Source organism: Lissotriton vulgaris, chromosome 7 (genome assembly GCF_964263255.1).
Source record: "Lissotriton vulgaris chromosome 7, aLisVul1.2, whole genome shotgun sequence".
NCBI lineage: Eukaryota > Metazoa > Chordata > Amphibia > Caudata > Salamandridae > Lissotriton > Lissotriton vulgaris.
In genome coordinates, this window is record NC_141695.1 from 1,548,054,084 (window position 1) to 1,548,078,658 (window position 24,575).

Genomic DNA, 24,575 nt, shown 5'->3' on the forward strand with positions numbered 1-24,575 from the left:
CTTTTTGTGACATATGGTGCTCCGTCAGTGCATTGCATACAGGGCCGTGCCATGAGTACAGTCAAATATCTATGTCCATATATACAATTAATAGCTTTAAAATGTGACAAAACAATCATTATATTAATTCCGAATTAGATTGGTCTCTGTGTGGAGCTGATGAAGGATAATTTATAGAAGGTCTAATCTAAATGTGAGAAGTGTAGTTGCAGTACCGCAAGCTGCGCCTAGATGTTCCTAGTGAGCATCATAAATTTTGTAGAGACGGTAAATCCACTCTACACATAATGCACTGCATGGAAACCTCTATCACAGTACATTCAGTACATTCAATATATAGAATAAGTAGCTTTGAAATGTGACAAAATAATTAATATAATAATTCCGGATTAGGATGTACGCTGTGTGGAGCTGATGAAGGGGAAATTTATAGAAGGTCTAACATGGATGTGTAGGTGCAGTACCGCAAGCTGCATCTAGATGTCTCTAGTGAGCATCACACCTTTGGTCACATATGGTAATCCCCAAATGCACTGCATGCAAGACACTACCATGAGTACAGTCAAATAGCTATGTCCATATATACAATTAATAGCTTTGAAATGTGACAAAACAATTATTATTTTGAATCTGGATTAGGTTGTACTCTATTTGGAGCTGATGAAGGGAAATTTATAGAAGGTCTAATATAAATGTGAGATGTATAGGTGCAGCACCGCAAGCTGCGCCTACATGTCCCTAATGTGCATCATAAACTTTGAAGACATGGTAAATCCACCCTACCCATAATGTGTTGCATGGAAGACAGTACCACAGTACATACAATGTATTCAATTAGTGGCTTTGAAATGTGACAAAAGATTTATTATAGGAATTCCTGATTAGGTTGTACTCTATGTGGAGCTGATGAAGAAAAAGTTATAGAAGGTCTAACGTAGATGTGTAGGTGCAGTATTGCAAGCTGCGCCAAGATGTCCTTGGTGAGAATCAAACTGTTGGTCACTTATGTTACTCTGCTAATACATTGCATGCAAGACAGTACCACACGTACATGCAAATAGCTATCTCCATGTATACAATAGCTATGAAATGTGACAAAACAATTATTAATTCTGATTAAGTTGTAATTTATGTGGAGCTGATGAAGGGAAATTTATAGAAGGTCTAATTTAATTGTGAGATGTGTAAGTGCAGTGCCACAAGCTGCGCCTAGATCACTCTAGGTTGGCTGATTATGCCCAGATGTGGTTCCCTTGCTCACGTTGCCACTGGATACAAGCTAGCCTTGCTGATAAGTGCTGTTAGCTCGATGAGCTATAGCTGTGTCTGAGCTGAGGTGGCGAAGTGAGTTAAAGAATGATGATAGAATCAACCCAGGTCTGTGACTGGGGTGGAGTGTCTGAAAGGTGTCAGTGCTCCGTCCAGCATCTTCTTGTATTAGATGTCCCTAATGGGCATCATAACCTTTGAAGATATTGTAAGTCCTCCCTACCCATTATGCAATTCATGGAAGACAGTACCACAGTACATTCAGTATATACAATTAGTAGATTTGAAATGAGACAAAAGAATCAATTTATTAATTCCGGATTAGATTGCTATGGAGCTGATGAAGGGAAATTTATAGAAGATCTAACATAAATGTTAGAGATGCTAGCGATTAAAGTAATAATCACTGCCAACCTTGTTTGGGACCAAGACAGTGTCCTGTCTGAAGGCCTTTAAGAAAATAGGGGCATATTACCAAGCAGCTGTGATAATTATCGCTGGCCGCCCTTAGCGTTAAAATGTCATGCTAATGCTGTATTAACAACGCTTAGCGCAATGGTGATAATTATTCCAGCGATAGGGATGTTTCCATGGAACATCGCTGGTTTTCCAGAGATGTTCCATGGAAAACGGTGATATCATTGATGATAGGGCCTGTGGTCTCAGCCACAAAATCCACCCCCCATGGTAGGTATGCCTTAGTCAGGAATTTAACAGATGTTAAATTCCTGTCTTAAGGCATACCTAACGCGCTTTCAAATATCGCTACCCCTCGTTGAAAATATCGTGAAGCTGGGTTCGCAATATTTTCCCATGGGGTTTTGTCAGGCATGCCTCCTTTGCATCTCATTAACGATGCAATGCGAGGTGTGCTGAAAACGGGCGCTCAGGCAAGGAAACAAGCCCTAGCATGTCCTTGCTGATAATGCGATAATATTATCACTGCTTTTCGCCCGAAAACTGGCTCTAAAGCGGCGATAATATTATCAAAGCCCCTTGATAATATGCCCCATAGTGTCTTGAGGTTACACTTAAAACTTAGGGCGTAACATTACATGTAATAGGGGCTGTCCTCATGGGAGGTTTGAAAAAGAGACAGATAGGAACTAAGGAGGGAATACAAAGCCTAATAACCAATAAAAAGCTACCATTTACAAAGGACAGGGACAGGAGCCAATTAAAAAGATGGGAGGAAAATAGGCGGACCTTTATTCACATATCAAGATTACAGCATGTCTTGAAGCAAGTACTGTCTAGACAAGACCTAAAAATGCCAGGATTGGCACAGGTGTACAGTGTGTCCCTACACTAGAGTTACGAAACAACTTTAAAAAAAAGGCTATTTAACAGAGGCATTATGACATTTTTTCATATTTTATAAGAATGCTTTTTCCATCCAGCCAATGAAATAAGATCCTAAATACTTGCATCCTTGAGAAGTTTCTTTTGCACCCCTCAAAAGTCGTCTCGGTTAGCACAAGCTGTGCTTTCAAAGTTCATAAGAATCTGGGTTTGATTTACTAACATTTTGCACTGGGTTTGTCTCACCAAAAAAGATGCTAATCCAGCACAAAATGAATAGAGGTATTTACTTTCCAACGTAAATCTTGATTTTAATTGGAAAGTTGCCTAAAGTAACAAACAGTTTCACTACCTGTTCCTTTGTGATACTTTGTGTCAGGGGGTGTAAAATGGGTGCTCCTATGCAACCACCTAGGATGATGCCTAATTTGTAAAGCAGTAAGTGCTGTGTCCCAACTTTTTGTTCAAAAGCTTGTGGGAAGCACTATCAAATGTCGAGAGCACCAACTGCCAGGGATTCATAGTTTTGATTCCATTTCAAGCCCATTTTATCCACCACTAGATACGCCTAGTCCTCTTTTTCACTCTTTTAGGTTATTTTTCACCCATACTTTGTTTGTCTTGGTCTTTCCATATACCTCTTCCTTCCTCTTTCCCCCTTTTGTGTTTTTCTCTCTCTTGCTCCGGGTCAAAGCCTGATAAAGAAAATAAATACCAGTCACCACAAAATGAGTGCCTGTAGGCACCACCTACTGCACCAGCTCATATTATCCACAGATCCATGGGGCATATTATCAAGGGGGTTTATCTCCGCTTTTTTGGCTTTAAAAGCCAAGAAAGCGGAGATAAAATTATCTCCCTATTACCTAGCTGTCGCTAACAACAGTTAGCGACAGCTAGTAGGAGATAGCGACCATCTTGGGCCCCACTTTGCATGTCAGTGATATTTATCACTAATGACATGCAAAGTGGGCGTGCCAAGATGTTAGCGACTGGAAACAGTCGCTAACATCGCTATCTCCTATTACCAACATTTGGAGATATTCGCGCTAAGCGCGAATATCTCCAAAAGCTAACACCTGCCCTGAGCAGTTCTTAGCCATGTTATCCAATGGGAGGTGGATAACATGGCTAAGAGCATTAGCTCGGTAATGCATGAATATCGCTGACTTTTCAGCGATAATCATGCATTGCGGCCGATTTTTATCGCATTTGCGATAGATAAACCTTGGTAATACCAAGGTTTATTTGCGGTAAAAATCGCCTCAGCTCAGCGGTAATTTTTTGTCTCTAACCAAGCAATAGCGATAATTATCGCTATTGCTTGGTAATATGCCCCCATGTGCCTTAGTGCAAATACTTGTTTTTTTTAACAGTTTTAGACAGGGATTTGAGCCCAAAATTACACCCTCTAACTGTAGAGCACTTTTAAGAATCTCCACACTTTCTCAACTTTGCATTTGTGTGGCACACACACAAAGTAGGACAATTATTACGAATGGCTTTTGTACTAGAAGTGGCCCCACCAGTACAAAACCTATGCATAACTGAATGCACACATCATTGCAGGATGATGTAGGTTGGCACATGAAAGCCTAAAGTGCGCCGGCTCAGAGCTGGAGGAAACCAGCACCACGCTGTAGGAGAAATTGTGTTAATTCTGCTACCTACTTTCATACAACACTTTGGTTGCTGCGCTGTGTTGTGTGGACATTTTGTAAATCTCCCCCAATATTTTCTCTGCTTTCATTAACATTACCAGTGCAACCCACAATAACTAAACATGACTCATTGTTTGCCTCCTTAGGTAATGCCAACCCAATTCTTTTTATTCTTCTGAACTTTACAACAGAACTCTTTACAAAAATAATGTTGGAGGCCACCAAATCGATGTCATCGTCCCTCTCATGATTTTGTAACCTCGGTGGCAGGCAGTCTCAAGTCCTATTAGTACTTCAAGAGGGTCCAGTCACAGGAGACACTGTACAATGCATGTTATAAATTTCTCCACTTTTTTCTCATTTGCAAATTTTGAATAAATGTCCAGTTCTTTTTAGACCACTATAGCCATTCTGACTGTTGTTGTGCTCTCTTGTTTGGTTCAGGTGAATTGCCAGGATGATAATGGGGTTTTGGTAGGAAATTGGAGTGGTGATTACTCAGGTGGGGCTAATCCTGGCAGCTGGAACGGAAGTGTGGCCATTCTGCGAAAGTGGGGCCAACAAAGTTACTCACCAGTGGAATATGGACAATGCTGGGTCTTCGCGGGTGTGACCTGCACAGGTATGGTACTAAGCGGCAACATTCAAAATAGTGTATTTCTGTCATATGTCAAAGTGTTTCACAGTAGTACAAAAGAGTACATCACCACATTATGTGGCTTTTATTGGAATTGATAGTTTTTCAACAGGAAGTTAGAAACATTCTTTCTCCCTCCCCACTCTCACAAAGATGTCCTTATTGAACCAAGCAGGTGTATAAGTTGTCATGTACTACCTAGGTGTGGCCTAAGTTGTCCTTAAGGCAGATCTCTCTCTCTAGAATTTCACAGAAGGCAAAAAAGTGATGGTCTGGAATGCAGCTCAGATCGATTGCCAGTGACTAAGATTAAGTCACACATTCCTTCCATCAGCTTGTTGTTTTTGTATTAGTGAACTAAGGGATGAGTCATTTGTAATGTGCTACTTCTATGTGTCTTATGATGTTATTATATATGGGGACATTATTATAGGGTATTAAATCAAACACAAGCGACGTGTTTGTGTAATGGACATCCTGAAGTCATATATATAAAGGTGCTCTCAAATGTTATGATGAAGCAAAATGAGGCGACACTGAACTAACGTATTTGCCTAAATTTGCACAATTTGGTCAAGCTGGGAAGCCAGGGACGGACCGGCCGTAGCGGGCACCGGGCATTTTCTCGGTGGGCCGCCATGATGGGGGCCGTTTTTATTACCCGTGCCAGCAATATTGGCAGACCTGTAACCAAACAAACAGTTCAGTCGCACTCACCCTCTTCCCCCCCAGGGGTGCCGACCGAGCAGTTTGCCAGGGCCAGTTTTGGGTGCCCAGCCCGGCCCTGTGGAAAGCCACTATTCATCCAAGGCTTCCTGGTTTCACTCTGTGCAATTCAGACTATAGACGGGTATCTATTTCTCTCTCCCTTTTTACGTTGAAAGTTCATGGTGTGTGTTTAATAAATCAAACACATCCTGTTAAATAAATGCAGGTATTGCATACTAAAGTTGATACAGGAAGCAATTTGATTCATAATCTTTATTTCGGCACTAGCAACATAGGCCATAGAAGAACAATCAGTGACATGCAATACATTATTAGACAATATAAAACATTAAAATATACGTCCAAGGCTCAGTATCACATGGACCAAACAGTGCTATAATTAATCAGAAATAAAATTCCTAGAACATGTTATATTATGTTATGTTATGTTATGTTATATTTAATTTGAGGAGCGCACAGCTACTAAATGTGTCCCGGCGCTAACTCCCGAAAGTCCAATTTATCCACACTCCGAATCAGTCTTAAAAGAGCAGCGTTTTTAGTTTTTTTTAAAAAAGCAGTGGGTCAGAGACACTCCTCAGAGCCAGTGGTAACCGATTCCAGGCCAAGCAAGCTTTGCGGGCGAAAGAGTTACCGCCCAGCCTCTGGCGATTAAACCAAGGAACGCAAATGCCGAGATGGTTTATAAAAGGTACATCTCTTCTGCAAATAACTAGGACCTAGCCCATACAGGGCGCGATGAACAATAGATAGCATTTTAAATTTGAAGCAAGACTCCACAGGTAGCCAATGCAGGGTGCGTAAGTAGATACTTGCAGTTTCCTAGTCCGATAAGCAGGGCTACCCACCAGGAGAACATTGGCATAGTCCAGGCGGGATAAGACATATTGCTTTCCAGATATGAGAGGTGACACTATAACATACTGCATGGGTCTCTATAGTGCACAGAAAATGCATTGCAGGATTGTGGTCCCTGATATTGTGTGCAATGTAAATTGGTTTTAAAAAGTACTTCCTTAAGCCCAAATAAAATTTGCAAAAAAGCATAAAGTGCTGAATGTTGTGTTTCGAGATTCCGTGACATGGGCACAGAACATATCCTCGTTGCCATTGGTTAATGATTGGGAAAGTTACCAGGAGATGTACAATGCCTAGCTGCAGTTTAGTCAAAACAAAACGATGTTGTGTATTTTACACCAAGGACAAATACCTCCCCACCCATCTAACTATCGCCCTATAAGCCTCATAGAGGTCACAAAAATGTGTTTTGCTTGTGTGCTTTTGGGGTGTCTGCAATCATGGATAGAAGAGAATAAGGTATTGGCACCTTTACAAGCAGGATTTAGAGCCAAGACCTCCACTGTTGACCAGATCTTTAGATTGCAACTTATCCATTGGAAAATGGTGGTTTTAGCGGGAGGCAGCCTCTACCTCACATTTGTGGATCTTAAATCAACATTTGACATGGTTCAGCAAGATCAGCTATGGGGCATTCTTCTGGATATGGGAGTACCAGAAAATCTTTGCGACCAGCTGAAACGCCTGCACCAAGACAATTATGTGAGAATAAGATATGGTAAAAAAGGTGAACTTTCCGCTCCCTTCCCTGTTGAGAAAGGGGTGGGACAGGGATGCGTCTTGGCCCGATGATTTTTTCCCTCTTTTTAAATGGTCTAATTGGAACCTTATTAGCAGGGAAAGATATTGACGCACCAAGGTTGGCAAACCGCAAAATTCCAGCACTCATGTTTGCGGACGATACAGGGCTACTCTCTAAATCGTCTAGGGGTATGCAGCGGATACTTGAGGAATTTAGTGTTTTTTGCAGGAAGAGGGGACTGGAGATTAATCTCCAAAAAAACAAATATAAGGTTTTTAATGCCAACACTACTAATTGTCCACATCCCAAACTGGATGGAAGGGCCCTAGAGAGGGTGTTCATCTTTGATTATTTAGGGAATACACTCAATGATTAGATGGACTGAGGGACCCAAATAAAGAAAGCTAATTTAAAATTGACTCAGTCTACAGGGGACATCTTAAAAATATATAAAAACTGTACCCAAAAAGTGATAGGTCCACCAGCAGAAATCTATAATATACAGGCTAGGGGAGCTTCACTATATGGGGCAGAACTATGGGGTCACTGCCCCTTAACTTTACTATCTATGACAGAGAATTTATTTCTCAGGCAACTGTTGGGCCTCCCGAAGAGCACCCCATTAACACCGCTTAGGATGGACTTGGGGATTGGTCCTATAGCTGACACAGTCGCTTCTAGACCCCTCCTATATTGGCGCCGCCTGTGGAGCACACCAGAGTTAGACGATTATAGAGAGGAGTTGAAGGACGTTATGACCCTCCGGGATGCAGGGAATTTATCATGGCTAGCCTATATCAGGAATTCTTGCCAGGCGGGAAACAGCCATTACTATGCGTTTTTTACCACACATAGCTATTACATCGCATGCGTTACAACGCATGTGATGTAACAACGCATAGTGTTTACTACGCATACCATTACATTGCATGCACATTTATAACACATGTGATGTACTGGCTATCCAAGCCGTTGTGAGGAAACTGAGGCTGTTTCCTCACAACGCAGTGCACTGCCCCTCGAAGCAGGAAGTAGGAACCGGGAGCAGAGATGGTGACGCTGGAGTGGAACCATGAGGAAAGAGAGGTAAGGGGTTTGTGCTTGGGGTGGGGGTTACTTTTGTAGGGTTTTGGGTAGTGTTAAAGTAGTGTTGTAATGTTTGTGTTGTGTGGGGTTGTGTTTTACGTTTTAGGGTAATTTTAGGGTGTTTGTGTAGTGTAGTGTAGTGTTTTAGGGTTATGTCAGTGTTTTAGGGTTTAGTGTAGTGTTGTAGTGTTTGTGTAGTATAGTGTTTTAGGGTAGTGTCAGTGTTTTAGGACGTAGTATAGTGTTGTAGTGTTTCGTAGTGAAGTGTTTTAGGGTAGTGTCAGTGTTTTAGGGTTTAGTGTAGTGTTTTAGTGTTTCTGTAGTGTAGTGTTTTAGGGTAGTGTTAGTGTTTTAGGGTTTAGTGTAGTGTTGTAGTGTTTGTGTAGTGTAGTGTTTTAGGGTAGTGTAGTGTTTATGTAGTAATTTAAGGTAAAGGGTAGTGTTTGTATAATGTAGTGTTTTATGGTTTAGGGTAGTGTTGTATTGTATGTGTAATGTAGTGTTTTAGGGTTTAGGGTTTACGGTAGTGTTGTAGTGTTTGTGGGTTGTGATTTGTTTCAGCCACCCGGATCAGAATTAACCAGACCTTTTCCCGTAACTAATTTTTCCTAAAGGCTAACGCGTTGTTATAATATTTCCTTAGAGGCTTAATAATAGAATAGTCTCTTGGGATGCGATGGAGGGCAGCCCTTAACTTTTTGAAGGCCTGATTACATGCATGATTGAACCAACCATGTCTATCAAACAACCCTATCATAGCAGGATGCAACAAAAGGGAATTGAGAACCCCAGTGATTGACTTAAAGGCGGAGACCAACCCATCATTACCACATCAGGGGATACACAAAGATCAAACTCATTTGTCTTCAGGGTTGGAAACCTCCGGAGTATGCACATAGGGTCAACTCCTGACCATCTAATGCGTACACTGTTTGACCTGACAAGGTCAACATTTAATACGCCATTAGTGGAAATAGAGCAATCGGCATGCAGAGTCAAAAATAACACTATTGGGTTGTAGCTGTTTGTTTGATCCTTAATATTGGAGACTATCAGCTAGATTCATGAAGCCAAATTGCGATCGCAATAGCTTTGAAAAAGCAATTGCGATCGCAATTTGATGAAAAAGAATTCATGACAGTGTAATCCCAAAAATTGCGATTTTTCAAATGAAAAATTGCGATATCGCAAATAAAATCGCAGAATCCTGGAAGAAGCCCATTAGCGAATCTGAATTTGTGAGAAACCATTGAATCTGCAAATTAATCTGCGAAATCGCAAAAAAATGGCTATCGCTATTCATGAAAAATCGGAAAATGCAAAAATCCCGAAAATCGTTATTTGCGACGCGCAATTTAAGGAGAACCCAAACCAGGTGGTAACAAGGAAGGAATTTTTTTTTAGAAAAAAACGTTTACTAAATACCAACAGGTGCAGGCCTGACAAAAAATACACTTAAGGACATGCAGCTGGAGCATTAGGATTCTCACAATGCCAGGACTCTACATGGTGGTCAGGCGGCGAAGGCTACAGCGAGGAGCACGGAACAGACGTAGGATCCAGGAGCGGATATTCCGCCTGCGGGTCACCCTTCTGGGCCAAACCAGGGAGCAAATATACGCTAAGTACCGCCTGAATGGGCCAATGATCATCGAGCTAATCCAGGACCTAGACCCCCAGATGCAGCACCCAACAAGGAGGACCAATGCCGTGCCCACACATGTCCAGGTATTGTGCAGCCTGCACCTTCTGGCCTCCGGAAGCTTCCGGGGGATAGTCACTGTTGCAGGGGGGATATCCCAGCCCACCATGTCCCGGCGCCTAAGGAGTTTCCTGGAGGCCATTCTGACCCGGCTACACCACTTCATCGCATTCCCCACCAGCCAACAGGACTTGAATGACACCAAGCTACAATTTTACAACGTAGCACAATTTCCACATATAATAGGATGCATTGACTGTACCCACATCCACATCTGCCCACCAGCACAAACGGAATACATGTATCGCAACTGCAAGTCCTACCACTCTCTCAATATCCAGACGGTGTGAAATGCAAAGACAATCATCACGGACATAGTAGCACAGTACCCGGGGAGCACACATGACTCCTTCATATTCCGGCAAAGCGGCATTCACACACGACTGGCCAGGGGAGACTTTGGTGAAGGACACCTACTAGGTAAGTACACATGCCCCACAATGTTACACTGTGATAAAGTAGCTGTGCAGCACAGGCACTCACCCTCTGCTCCTCTCATTCAGGTGACAGCGGCTACGCTCTCCGGGAGTACCTCCTCACCCCATACCTCAACCCTGCAACACCACAGCAACAGCGTTACAATGCAGCACACATACGCACAAGAAATTGCATTGATAGGACATTTTGGCTTTTGAAGAGCAGATTCCGCATACTGCACAAGACTGGTGGGGCTATCAAATACGAGCCAGAGGTCTGCTGCCGCAGCGTGGCCGTGTGTGCAATCCTCCACAACATTGCTACCAAGCGCAGGATACCTGTAGACATTTCTAACAGTGAGTCAGAAGGGGACAACCAACCACCTGCACATGTGCGTCATGCATGCGGGGAGAATCCTGCAGAAGGACACAGGCGCCGTCACCAAATCTGCATGAACTATTTCTAGTGCACCCACACCCATTACTTCACTCATGCATGACAACATTAATAATGACATGAGTCAGATTAAGTTAAACTGAATAGTTGTTATTGTTACTGCACAATAAAGTGGGGATTCCCCAAACTGGTACATGAATGACATATTGCGTCATATGTCTGTTCGTCAGGAGGGCATGCTTGTAGAAGCAGCATGGCCCCTCATGTAAACGTTCAAATGTTCAATGCCGCCTCCGGGCAGATGCTCCCAACCTCCTTTCAACTTCCTCCTCCTGATTTGGCCGTGAAGCAGCAGAGGGCATGCTGCTGCGGCGGGGTGCTACCACCGGTGGCACGGACTGGCTACTATGGCTGGAAGTAGCCTCACTAGTGTCGTCACCCCCCCCCCGCCTGGCCATGGCCGGTAGCCTGCATGCCCTGTACAGCTGTTGACACCTGCTCCAGAGCTCTCGCGACGTCCTGACAGCACTTGACCATTTGGACCTGCATGGCCAAGGAGCGTTGCGAGAGCTGGGAGGTCACGTTGCCTATTATGTTGTTGGACCGCGTGTATGCTGACAGGCGGGTCAGCAGCTGCCGGTGTCTGCGGCGGTTGCGGTCGCGCTGGCTGTTCATGGCCTGTGTGTTGGCCTCCATGTCAGCTGTCATCCTCTCCATGCGGTCTGACATTTGTGCTACATTTCGGGCGATCTTGTTAAGTTGGAGGTGGATAGCTGCAAGAGGACGGGTCTGTGTTTGATGCACATGCAGCATACAGCGCTCAATGGAGATCCCACCTGGCCGCACGTTTGGTCTCCTGCCAGCACAGGAATTGTTATTGCGCTGCTCCCTCACCAGTCCGCTTGTCTGGCTCCTCACAGCCGCAGGGCGGCGAGTTGGTCGGCCAACTGCTGCTGGTGTTGCAGGCCCCACTGGTGGTTGAGTGCCGCGCTGTGTTACAGCTGTGCCTGTTGGCGCAGGGGTGGCACTCTCCACAGGGGCAGGTGGTGGAATGACCGCTGGTGCGGCTGCTTGCTGGCTGTGGGGATAGATGTGTGTCTCCCTCTGTGTCCTCTGTTATGTCCTCAATTAGCAGTGCATCGCTGTCTGTGCTGGGGGCTTCAGCGCCACCTGTGATGTAAAGTGGTTGTTGATTAGTGCCATGTTTCTTCCACATTTAGGCTTCCTACATAAATGCAGACTACCATTCCCTGACATGCTGCAGGATTGACTCTCACTAAACATGTCTGGCTTTATGGGGCTAGATGGTAATTGTGGTCAGACTTCATGTCCCACAATGCAATTGCGCTTTAGTGGTGTGCTTTGGCTGCATGACTGGGGTTTTAAATGGAATGCTCTGGAGTCATGGACATTGTTAGGGGACAGGGGGTCGCAGTCGCATGGCACTTACCTTGTGTGTCTTGGGTGAGTCGGGAGGAGTCCAGCTGGATCACACCCACGCATGCCTGCGGATTTATGGTGTCCTCCACTCGGTACTCGAGTGGTGTGTTTGGTGGGACAGTGGGCTCCCCTCCACCTGTTGCAACACGCTCCCCCAGCCTCTCAGCGATATTCTCCTTTGCCCGCCCTCTCAGGTCCTACCACCGTTTTTTGAGCTCGTCCACGGAGTGCTGGGTCACCCCCACAGAGTTTACTTTTGCGCGGATGCGCAACCATATCCGCCTTTTATCGGCCTCAGGCACCCTGCTGGAGTCTTTACCGAAGAGCCGATTGTGGTCCTTGCAGACTCCTTCAATCAAAAATTCGAGCTCTTGCTCAGAAAATTTTATTTTTATTTTTCTTCCACTGGAAGTTCCACCTGCAGCTTCCTGCGACATGCTGGCCACTGGGGTGTCTTCTGGTTTTCTCTTGTTGGCACTCTGGAGGGGAGCTCTGGCACTGCTGCATCCACTTCAGGCTCTCACTGCTGAATGAGGGTGGAACCTGCCTACTTCCTGGTTGTGATGTCATCACTGTGCTCAGGATGCGACTTCCCGTTTTTGCGATCTCGCTATTAGTCCTGTTTGTGGATCAAAGTTTATAAAGCCTCACCGTATGAAGGAAGAGAGAGGTACCAACACCTCTGAGAGGTGCCTAATTTGTAAGACCGCACACCTGTCTAACCGAATGGCTACATCTGTGGATGTTAAAATCGTCAGCCCAGGCAATTAGAGGGGGAAAAGTTGAAAGCTCTAGAAAAGCGTCTGTCAACTTACAAATAATTTATGTTACAGCGGGTGGAATCAAACACATTATTATAAAAATTATTTAGGATCAAAACAATCCTCCCCCTTAAATGATAATAGCATAAATTGGTAGTAAGGGGAAGAGGTGGCATATCTTCAAATAATAGTATGCAGCAAATTAGAAATCAACATCTGTAAACGCCCTTTAGCATGAACTGTAACACACCTTCAACATGCAGGGGGTCCACCTGCCAAGTTTCCTGAATACAGATTATGGGGCATATTAGCAAGAACCTCGTTAAAATTATCGCCGTTTTAGCGGCAGGAAACCGCAGATAAAACGTCGAAAATGGTCTTGCTAATATTTGTTATAGAATTCCAATAGCAGCCCAGGTTAGATGCATATTAGCAAGCCCATTATCGCCGTTTTAGTGGCAGTTTTCTGCCGCTAAAACAGCGATAATTTTAACGAGGTTCTTGCTAATATGCCCCTTATGTGAGTAGTAGAGATGATATCAAGCCAGTCTTGCACAGTTACCTTATCCTAAAGACCCGGTGTTCCATGAGACAATGCCACCTGACCCATTATAACCAGATTGGACTAAAGGGGTGGTTGGACCAGATTGATTAAAACTTGCTGTGAATGTCTCATTTCCAGCCATCGGGCCGGAACATTAAAAACTGTTTTGCATGGCAGGGAGATGAACTAACGGGTGCTGGAAAATTGTTCGAGACAGAGGTATTGGTGAGTAACCACCTCAACTAAAAGTCAATCTACTGCCTGCAGATAATTCAAGGCATTCTACCTATTTGAAACGCGGAAGGGGAAAAGGATGATCACCTGCAGTAGGGGAGCCACATGGTCGAAAATCAAAACCAACAGGTGTCTGGGATAGGTGTTGATAGAAAACGCCTAAGGGAAGATGCAAAACATTTCCCTCTTGGAAAGATCAAACGATGTGTTATGCAAGATTTCACCCAGGGGTTATATTATTATTATAGATAAGGTGCACTGATTCGGTTTGCGCCATGAAGCACATTTCAGACGGTGCACCCGGTACAGATGGTGGACTGTGTGCCTTATAGCAAATACTCCAGGGCCTCATTTATGAGGCTGTGCGTCACTTTTACGCCTCCGGTGCGTCACTTTTTGTGACGCACCAGTGGCATAAAAAATGCGCCTTGTTGCGCCATATTTACAAAGTGACGCATCTAGGTAGATGCGTCACTTTGTAAACCCCTGTGCCACATTATACCTGCGCCAGGTATAATGTATGCAAGGGGAGCATATTGACGCAAGGAAGGGTTGTAGAAGTGACGCAGTGAAATCTATGAGATTTCACTGCGTCACTTTTAGGACGTAGTTGCATCAAAATCTTGCGCCTGCCTCACAGCAGGCGTAAGACTGACGCAGGCCCTTTCACATGGGGATTGCCCCATGTGAAAGGACGCATTGCTGGAGTTCCATCACTTTTGTGACACACTCCTGCAACGCGTCACTTTTGCGCTTACAGATACGTCAGAAATACTGACGTATCTATAACTCCTTGCGAAATGATGCGTCATACATTAAATATGACGCATCAGGAATGTCGTAAGGAGTGCGCACTGAGAAGTGACGCATCGCTGCTTTCACGCAGCGATGCGTCATTTCTCATAAATGAGGCCCTGCAGTGTCCCCAGGTTAGACTCAAATTTGGGGCAGCACAATCATGAAAGGCGAAGCAGCTCTTTGGAGCAGCCGCTGTCTTTCACAGCACAGGCAGGTACCCAGTTTGAACTTCAAAGGGGAATAAAGAGCCCTCTGCAGGAAGATGTCAGGGGTTCTAGACTACACTCTTTACCCTCTTACAGCAGTCACCCACAGAGGGCTCACTGACTGTGCTCCACATCTTTGTGGCTACATGTGCTCCAGTGCTATTTGTACTACAGAAAGGGTCACAGAGTCTTCTGAAGCCTCTTAAGTAATAGTAGAGTGCCCTGGCATTGCCACTTCTGTAATAGCAGAGTGCCCCTCAGAAAGCTGGCGCCCATGCCATAGGCACCCACAGCTCCCTTTCTGGAACTTGGTCTCAGGTGTAGTCGTCAATGAGGTCTCATATATACATTGCAAACATCAGGAGTTGGAAATGGTGACTCGGGTAAACCTGTTTTGTGATTTAATTGTAGCATTTGCTTGAATTCACTTCAGGTCAGATAATTTGTTATTACACATAGACCTCTAGTGGCCAAATTAAAATATGCACTTTGTTAGCAACTGAAAGTCAAAGGTAAGAGGAAAGTGAAGGACTATCTACCATTGCTCCTCCAAACACCCTTCACATACTTCCAGTCTGACACTGCTCTACCACATTTCTCAGTCTAAGTCCCATGGGCTTCCATGCCTGCTCAGTAGGGTAGAGCAGGACTGATGTGATATTCAGTATGAAATGAGCAAAACCTATTAGCAAGCTGTCGCTAACAGCAGTTAGTGACAGCTTGTAGGCGATAGGGAGCGGTTTGGGGCTCACTTTGCATGTCAGCGATATTCATCGCTAATGACATGCAAAGTGGGTGTACCCAACCTGTTAGTGACTGAAAGCAGTCGCTAAAGTCGCTATCGCCTATTAGCAAGGCAGGCGTAGCGTTGGAAATATTCGAGCAGCGCGAATATCTCCAAATACTAACACCTGCCCAGACCAGTTCTTAGCCATGTTATCCAATGGGAGGTGGATAACATAGCTAAGAGCATTTTGTCACTAATGCGTGAATATCGCTGTATTCTCAGCGATATTCACACATTTCGCCACTATTGCCAGGTACTTTATCACTTTTGAGATAAACGTTGCTAATAGCATGTTATCTCAGCGATAAAATCTGGCGATGCTTGGCGATAGAAAAATTGTTGCTAAGCCTATTTAGCTATAATTTTCGCTAGTTGTTGGTAATATGCCCCTTAGTTTTTAATATTCCAGTAGAGTCGGCAGGGGAATTGTAAGCAGATGGGCGTGAGAGCAGATACTCCTGTGCTTCCCATTTTAATGTTGAGAGCTCCAGTGGCTTTCTGTTGCTGACAAAAACAAAGACAGTTTTGTGGTGCCTGGAATGCTAATTTAGTTTGCTGCCCCTTTGGCAAAGCTAAGATAATGTAGTTGAGCAAGCTATGGTAGGATTCAATATTGAGAGCCAGAGCTTCACCTAAGAATCTTTCAAGAGCACTTCAGGTAATGCTGTGCAAAAAAAGAACGTAAAACAGTCACTGCCTAGACACCTGGAAGCTCCATAACTCAATTACGAAGCATGAATGTGAATACCGTTTTTTCATCCGATTAACATTTTTTTAGTTGACTAAAAGGTCATGGGAGTCAACATTTGTAAAATAGTTCAACATCCATCTAGCCCATGTGGTCCCTCAAAGAGGACCAAGAATCAGTAAATGAAGGGAATGGGTTTATTGCAAGTTAATAATCAATCCAATATATATGCAAATCAAGAACATATTATAAAGGTACAGAATTACAACTGGCAAGCTGACACATCGAAAAATATTCAGATTCAGTAGCATAAGACATACAAGGAACGCAGTCACCTCAATACAGATAATAAGAAATTGAAATTGGTGTACCTTAACGAAACTCAGATCCTCCTTCCTGGACACAGGGCCGGCCCTAGGCATGTGCAAACTGTGCACCTGCACAGGGCCGCCAAACCCCAGGGGCCGCCACGACGAGGATCAGATCAGAAGGATCACTGGCGGCCCCCTGGCAGGATTTGGCAGGCCCCCTCAGCTGAGCCCTCCGGTAGAGAGCTGTGTCTCTCTCTCTAAAGCAGCTGTTGCTGCCTGCAGCCTGCTCCTAGGAGCTCGCGCTGCTGACCCTTGACTGAAGAGAAACAAAGTATCAACTTCCATTGTTTCTCTTCAGTCAAAGCCACGAGCCAGGCCCGGAAAGAGGAGGGGGTGGGGGCCCTAGGATGGTGCATTCTCCTCAGGGCTCTATTCCTTTGAGAAGGGAGGAGGCCAGGGCTGTCTGTTAGGGGTGAGGGGTTGTCAGGGTTTGGGGGCCTACATGGGCTGGGGACCTCTTAATGTGATTGTGGCACCCTTAAAAAAACTGCTTCCCTGCCTCCCCTACAAGTTATCTAAAGACACAATTACAGTGTTGAAGCTGGCTCTGTTTCCACATCAGCATTTTAAAAGCATGCTTACATTTTCTGGATGATTTTAGCCGGCTCGACTACGCATGTCTAACATGCGAAAGTGAAAGCGATTTGCACACCCCTCTTGAGTGGGCCTCGGTAAATGTGGAGAGCTGGCATGCTGGCATGTGGCGAAGACGCAGTGTTCTGCTATGTGCTTGTGCACAGGTTGGCCCATGGTGAATTATAATTATTAGAAAGAACGCTCCAGAGGCAGAAGCACTTCCTCAGCCACCAAGTTTGGGACAAGGAACGAGACAGTGAGTAAGTGTATTTGAGTAAGTGTATTTTTATTGTTGAAAGGTGAAACAGAGGTCTCGGTGGAATGGGATAACGGGCCTGCAAGTAAGGGAAGATTATCTGATCTCTGTTCAGACAGCCTGTAGGTCCTTTCTCCAACATATGTGCCTGTGTAATATAGTTTGTAATCACTGTGACATTTTTAGGAACTTTTATACATAATAGAAACTGTGTTTTCCGACAAGTCATGGTTCTTTTAAACAAAATACAATTTTAATTGCTTGCTTTATCGTAGTCCGTTTCACGCTCACCCTGACATCTGTTTAAGTCCTCCGAGTCATTTGTTATTCTCTCAGTGTACCAAGTCAACCTTCCCTCTGAGTTTGGTAAGCTGAGTTACAGTGACAATCGTTATGTACAGCACATAGAGGTGTCAAAATGGCATTTGTACAAACATTAATTTTATTGTGAGAGAAAAGCATCCTCATTAAAACATGAATGCATGTGAGGGTGATGTGCTCTCTGCCCACCCTTGTTTGGCCGATATATTGTTGGTAGTTCTTAGTATTTAGTGTGTATCCTTGGCTTGGGATGGTGGCACTTTCCTTGTATAGCCAGAGTACATATGGATACTGGATGAAAACTGCAAACTGATAGTAGAGCACCTGCCATGCATTTACTAAAAATAAAAAGCTTGTCTATTAGGTCAAAATTATTTTGTTTGAAGAAAGTGATCAGCTTACGTTTTGGAGTCCAGGCGGAGGGGGAGAAGGGTGCAAGGCAGAGGGGAGAAGGGTGCAAGGCAGAGGGGAGAAGGGCGGAAGGCAGAGAGGAGAAGGGCGCACGGCAGAGAGGAGAAGGGTGCAAGGGGGAGGGGGAGAAGGGTGCAAGGGGGAGGGCGAGAAGGGTGCTGCACGGCAGAGGGGAGAAGGGTGCAAGGCAGAGAGGAGAAGGGTGCAAGGCAGAGAGGAGAAGGGCGCAAGGCAGAGAGGAGAAGGGTGCACGGCAGAGAGGAGAAGGGTGCAAGGCAGAGGGGAGAAAGGTGGAAGGCAGAGAGGAGAAGGGTGCAAGGTAGAGAAGGGTGCAAAGAAGAGAAGGGAGCAAGGCGGAGGGGAGAAGGGTGCAAGGCAGAGGGGAGAAGGGTGCAAGGCAGAGAGTAGAAAGGGTGCACGGTAGAGAAGGGTGCAAGGCAGAGGGGAGAAGGTTGCAAGGCAGAGGGTAGAAGGTTGCAAGGCAGAGAGGAGAAGGGTGCAAGGCAGAGAGGAGAAGGGTGCAAGGCAGAGGGGAGTAGGATGCAAGACAGAGAGGAGAAGGGTGCAAGGCGGAGGGGAGAAGGGTGCAAGGCAGAGGGGAGAAGCGTGCAAGGCAGAGAGGAGAAGGGTGCAAGGCAGAGGGGAGAAGGTGCAAGGCAGAGGGGAGAAGGGTGGAAGGCAGAGAGGAGAAGGGTGCAAGGCAGAGGGGAGAAGGGTGCAAGGAAGAGGGGAGAATGGTGCAACGGGGAGGGGGAGAAGGGTGCAAGGCGGAGGGGAGAAGGGTGCAAGGTGGAGGGGAGAAGGGTGCAAGGCAGAGGGGAGAAGGGTGCAAGGCAGAGAGGAGAAGGGTGCAAGGAAGAGGGGAGAAGGGTGCAAGGCAGAGGGGAGAAGGGCGCAAGGCAGAGAGGAGAAGGGCGCAAGACAGAGAGGAGAAGGGTGCAAGGCAGAGGGGAGAAGGGTGCAAGGCAGAGGGGAGAATGGTGCAAGGTAGAAAAGGGTGCAAGGCGGAGGTGGAGAAGGGTGCAAGGGGGAGGGGGAGAAGGGTGCAAGGGGGAGGGCGAGAAGGGTGCTGCAAGGCAGAGGGGAGAAGGGTGCAAGGGGGATGGAGATGAAGTTAAAAATGTGCCCCCCCCCGGAAACATTTCTGCGGATGCCCATGGAACGCACACTACTTTGTGAGAGAGAGTGGGAGAGAGTGGAGAGAGAGAGAGTGGGGAGAGAGTGTGGAGAGAGAGAGTAGAGAGCGAGAGTAGAGAGCGAGAGTAGAGAGAGAGAGTGGAGAGAGAGTGAGGGTGGAGAGAGAGGGTGGAGAGAGAGAGTGGAGAGAGAGTGGAGAAAGAGTGGAGTGAGGCAGTGGAGAGAGAGTGGAGAGAGAGAGTAGCGAGAGAGTAGAGAGAGAGAGTCAGTGGAGAGAAAGTGGAGAGAGAGTAGAGAGAGTGGAGAGAAAGACAGTGGAGAGAGAGTAGAGAGAGAGTGGAGAGAGAGAGTGGAGAGAGAGTAAAGAGAGAGAGTGGAGTGAGAGAGGGTGGAGAGAGAGAGTGGAGAGAGAGCGTGGAGAGAGAGTGGAGAGAGAGAGAGAGTGGAGAGAGAGTAGAGAGAGAGAGAGTGGAGAGAGAGTGGAGCTAGACAGTGGAGAGAGAGAGAGTGGAGAGAGCATGGAGACAGTGGAGAGAGTGAGCAAGAGAGTGGAGAGAGAGAGTGGAGGGAGACAGTGGAGAGATAGTGGAGAGAGAGTGGAGAGAAAGACAGTGGAGAGAGAGTAGAGATAGAGTGGAGAGAGAGTAGAGAGAGAGAGAGAGAGTGGAGGGAGAGAGAGTGGAGGGAGAGAGAGTGGAGGGAGAGAGAGTGGAGAGAGAGAGTGGAGAGAGAGTAGAGAGAGAGAGTGGAGAAAGAGTAGAGAGAGAGAGTGGAGAGAAAGTGGAGCTAGACAGTGGAGAGAGAGAGTGAAAGTGGTGAGAGAGACAGTGAAGAGAGAGAGAGTGGAGAGAGAGAGAGAGAGAGAGAGAGAGAGAGAGAGAGAGAGAGAGAGAGTGGAGGGAGTGGAGCTAGACAGTGGAGAGAGAGAGAGAGAAAGTGGAGAGAGAGACAGTGGAGAGAGAGAGTGGAGAGAGAGTGGAGAGAGAGAGTGGAGAGAGAGAGGAGAGAGAGAGTGGAGAGAGAGAGAGGAGAGAGAGAGAGGAGATAGAGAGTGGAGAGAGAGTGGAGAGACAGTGGAGAGAGAGTGGGGAGAGAGTGGAGGGAGACAGTGGAGGAGACAGTGGAGAGAGAGATAGAAGAGAGAGAGAGTGGAGAGAGAGAGTGGAGAGTGGGGAGAGAGAGAAGAGAGAGAGGAGAGAGAGTGCATAGAGAGTGGAGAGAGAGTGGAGGGAAAGTGGAGGGAGAGAGTGGAGGGAGACAGTGGAGGAGACAGTGCAGAGAGAGAGTGTGGAGAGAGTGGAGAGAGAGTGGAGAGGGAGTGGAGAGAGAGTAGAAAGAGGGTGGAGAGAGTAGATAGAGGGTGGAAAGAGAGTGAGACAGAGAGTGAAAGAGAGAGTGAGAGAGTGGAGTGAGAGAGTGGAGAGAGAGAGGGAGAGAGAGAGCGGAGAGAAAGAGAGAGTGGAGAGAAAGTAGAGAGAGAGTGTGAAGGGAGAGAGGGTGGAGAGAGTGGAGAGAGAGAGAATGGGGGCAGAGTGGAGAGAGAGTAGAGAGAGTGGAGGGAGACAGTGGAGGGAGATAGTGGAGAGAGAGTGGAGAGAGAGTAGAGAGAGAGAAAGTGGAGAGAGAGACAGTGGAGAGAGAGTGGAGAGACAGTGGAGATGGAGTGGACAGAGTTGAGAGAGAGAATGGAGAGAGAGAGTTGAGAGAGAGAGAGACTGACTGACTGACTGACTCAGAGACTGAATACTGACTGACTGAGAGACTGACTGGCTAGGAAACTGACAGAGAGAGAGAGCAAGATTGGCTGACTAAGAGAGTGACTGACTGACTAACAGAGAGAGAGAGACTGATTGAGAGTGAGACTGACTGGCAGAGAGAGAGACTGACTGAGGTAGAGAGATACTGACTGACTGAGGTAGAGAGATACTGACTGACAGAGAGAGAGACAGAGAGAGAGGCAGAGACTGACTGACTGAGAGGGATAGACTGATTGACTGCGAGAGAGACTGACTGACTGAGAGAGACTGACTGACTTAGAGAGACTGACAGAGAGAGAGAGAGACTGACTGAGAGGGGGACTGACAGGGAGAGAGAGAGAGAGACTGACTGAGGTAGAGAGAGAATGACTGACTGAGAGAGACTGACTGACTGGGAGAGAGAGAGACTGACTGGGAGAGAGCGAGACTGGCTGACAGAGAGAGAGACTAAGAGAGAGAGAGAGAGACTGGGAGACTTAGTGGCTGAGAGAGAGACTGTCAGAGAGAGATAGACTGACAGAGAGAGAGACTGACAGAGAGAGAGACTGACCGAGAGAGAGATTGACTGACAGAGACTGACAGAGAGAGAGACTGACTGACAGAGAGAACAGAAACTAAAGAGGGCCCATGGAGCTTTGCTTACTTTTCTGTTGTCTCCATTTCTTGCTCTTTCCATAACACCTCAAGCAGTAAATAAGAGGCCGTCGAAAGTCCAAGGTTAGACACGCCTGTGATGTCACTGGGTGTGAAAGGGAGTGACATGTCGCTTTTGTCACCCATAACATTTTGGCGAATCGATGTCCATGAGGGTCCGGACCCCCTCTTCCGGGGCCCCCACCTACGCTCCCTGCACAGGGCCACCATGAGCCTAGAGCCGGCCCTGCTGGACATGAAAATATTCTAAAGTCATTTAACCCAAGACTAAATCTAAGATGCAAATAAGTCATTGGGGGAAGGTCTGTGAGGAATTCAGACATGCAGGAATGTGCCGGCATATTGAAAACTCAAGTAGAAGTCTTCTAAAAAGAGAATAGGTGCTTAGCATAATGCTCCACACTTGCAAGGGAAACAGAGAGCCCTGTAACCCTCAAAATCGAAAGGGATCTGGGTCTGAGCTCTAACGGTGTGAGACTGATCAAATCAAGAAATTTCAAAACAATCCTCACTTTCCCAGTGGCACCAGAAACCCAATTATGTCTCCTCCCCACAGCAGGTATTGGCAACATACTTCGACTTTCCCATCCCAGAACTTGAACAGTCTTTGCTCATTAGTTCTTCATGTCCTTGATTATATATGCACATCTAACTTCAGAATAAATGCAAACGTGGATAAATAAGTTCATGATTACATATGCAATATATGTTACTAAATGCAATTTAAATGGAAACAAAGTGCAAATGAGAATGATATATTGTCATAGATAGACTAATATTTAACCAACACACACCCTTAAGTCTCTACCTTCTACAATGTATACATATCAATGATGTGGTTCAATGCTTCATGTCAAGTAAATAAAATTGAGACACCGCACATGTTGTGTCAGGTGCACGTGAACATTGTGCTTTTGTGACATGTAAGGGTGGAGCCTAAATTGCGCTGCTCCACATTTCTCATCAACCACAAAGACAAAGCAAGATGAATAAATGCCCAAATGAACACCGAACAGCCATCTATATATTCCCTGTTTTGCCATCACAACATGAGGCAGCAGAGAGCTGTCTCTAGCCGGACATAAAAGAGAATATAGTCACTGTCTTTGTAACCTGTAAATTGGACCAGAGACACATGATGCATAGGAGCTTGGAATACCTTAGGGCATGTATGTGCACCACATGTGCACTCATACTTATTTCAGGGGTGCAACAGGGTGTCCTTTAGACACCCCTGCACCCTTGAAATTATTCATAATTTGCGATTAGCAAATTGCGAATCGTAAATTGAGAATAAATTCCCATTCCTTCCTATGGGCCAGGAGACCCATAGAAATGAATGGGAAAGTATTCCTTAATTGCGAATTCGCAATTTCCGAATTCGCAATTAAGGAATATCAAGAAATCGGTAAAAAATTGCGATTTTCTTGATACATACCAATTAGCGATTCTGAAATAGCGATTTCTTAAAAATCGCTATTACAGAATCGCTAATTGGTATCTTGATACATTTGGCCCTATATGTTTAATACATTTCAAACGTGTGGATGTAGTAGATTACTAAGAATATTCACAAATGCAAACATTTGTTACATGAAAATGTAGACATGTATGCTCCTGCATGTGGAAATATGAGGCTGAAGTATTTGCACTGTCACATTTTTCCCCCACTGAAAAAAATACATTTTCTCTTTGATCCATCTCTTCCTCTATACTGCCACATTTTGGCTTCCTTCTGCACCAAATCTCCCTAACATTTTTTTTTTTTTTTTTTTAAATTGACTCCTACCTGTTAAAACAACACTTTTCTGGGATTTGTGAGTACTCAACAACGTTTATGTTTTTGGCTTCCAACAACTTTTGCAGGTGCCTCTAATTTGCAATGTGCAACCCACCAGGTAAGCAGATTTAATCACACTGGAAATAACACCATACTACAGATTATTCAGTGTAAGAAGGTCCTGTGAATGAGTAAAGTGGATTTTACCTTACAAAAGAAGATAGCCGAAAGCCAAACTCTGACTTAGCTGTGCAAAACACTTTTAAGAATTTGACCTTACCTGGCCAGTGACAGCTATCTCCAGGTAGAGTGTTCCCTGCCTTGTAGTTTGCAATGATTTGGCTTCAGATGATTACATTCCAAGTTACTGGTAGTGAAGGACTTTAAATAACCAAATAGTTAAAGTTCTGGCACTAACAATATCTTTGCATTGAATGTATGTCTTCATTCATGACTCTATCTTCGATTTTCTTTTCAAAGTCCTCAGGTGTTTGGGGATTCCAGCTCGTGTCGTCACAAACTTCAGCTCCGCCCATGATACAAATGGAAACTTGAGTATTGATGAATTTTATGACAAGACTGGAAAACCCCTGGAGAAAAGTGATGACAGCGTATGGTAAATATATTGAACCATTCTTTTAATGTTCATTTAACTGCCAAGGAGCATGTGGTAATTTAAATCACTCACGCTATCTTATAGTCTTGCCTAAACATCATCGCCCTGGGTGCGCCAATTCTACATAGCCACATAAATCAATTTAAAGCTACATGAACATACAGAATATTGCTGAAAATTACTGCCACTCTAGTTCCATGTTCTAAAATTAGAAATTGCCCATAGAGTTTGGTTCACCGAATTCCTCATGTATCAATACTTATCACAAGAATCAAAATTGGCACAACCTGTTGAACTATAAAAGGAGAAAAAAGCAGAAGGTGCAGAAATTAGAACCATACTTAAAATTAATTTATAAGAAATGCTCTCTCACTGACAT

At 45.2% G+C, this 24,575-nt stretch overlaps 1 protein-coding gene across 1 annotated transcript in view; it reads left to right on the forward strand.

Annotated features, from left to right (window-relative positions):
• The window catches only part of LOC147705983 (protein-glutamine gamma-glutamyltransferase E-like), a 201,081-nt gene that overhangs the window by 90,358 nt on the left and 86,148 nt on the right, over positions 1 to 24,575 (forward strand). The window contains exons 6-7 of the mRNA XM_086929013.1: positions 4,677 to 4,854; positions 24,061 to 24,196. Of these exons, the coding sequence (XP_086785139.1) occupies positions 4,677 to 4,854; positions 24,061 to 24,196 (314 nt within the window). The remainder of the gene's footprint in view (positions 1 to 4,676; positions 4,855 to 24,060; positions 24,197 to 24,575) is intronic.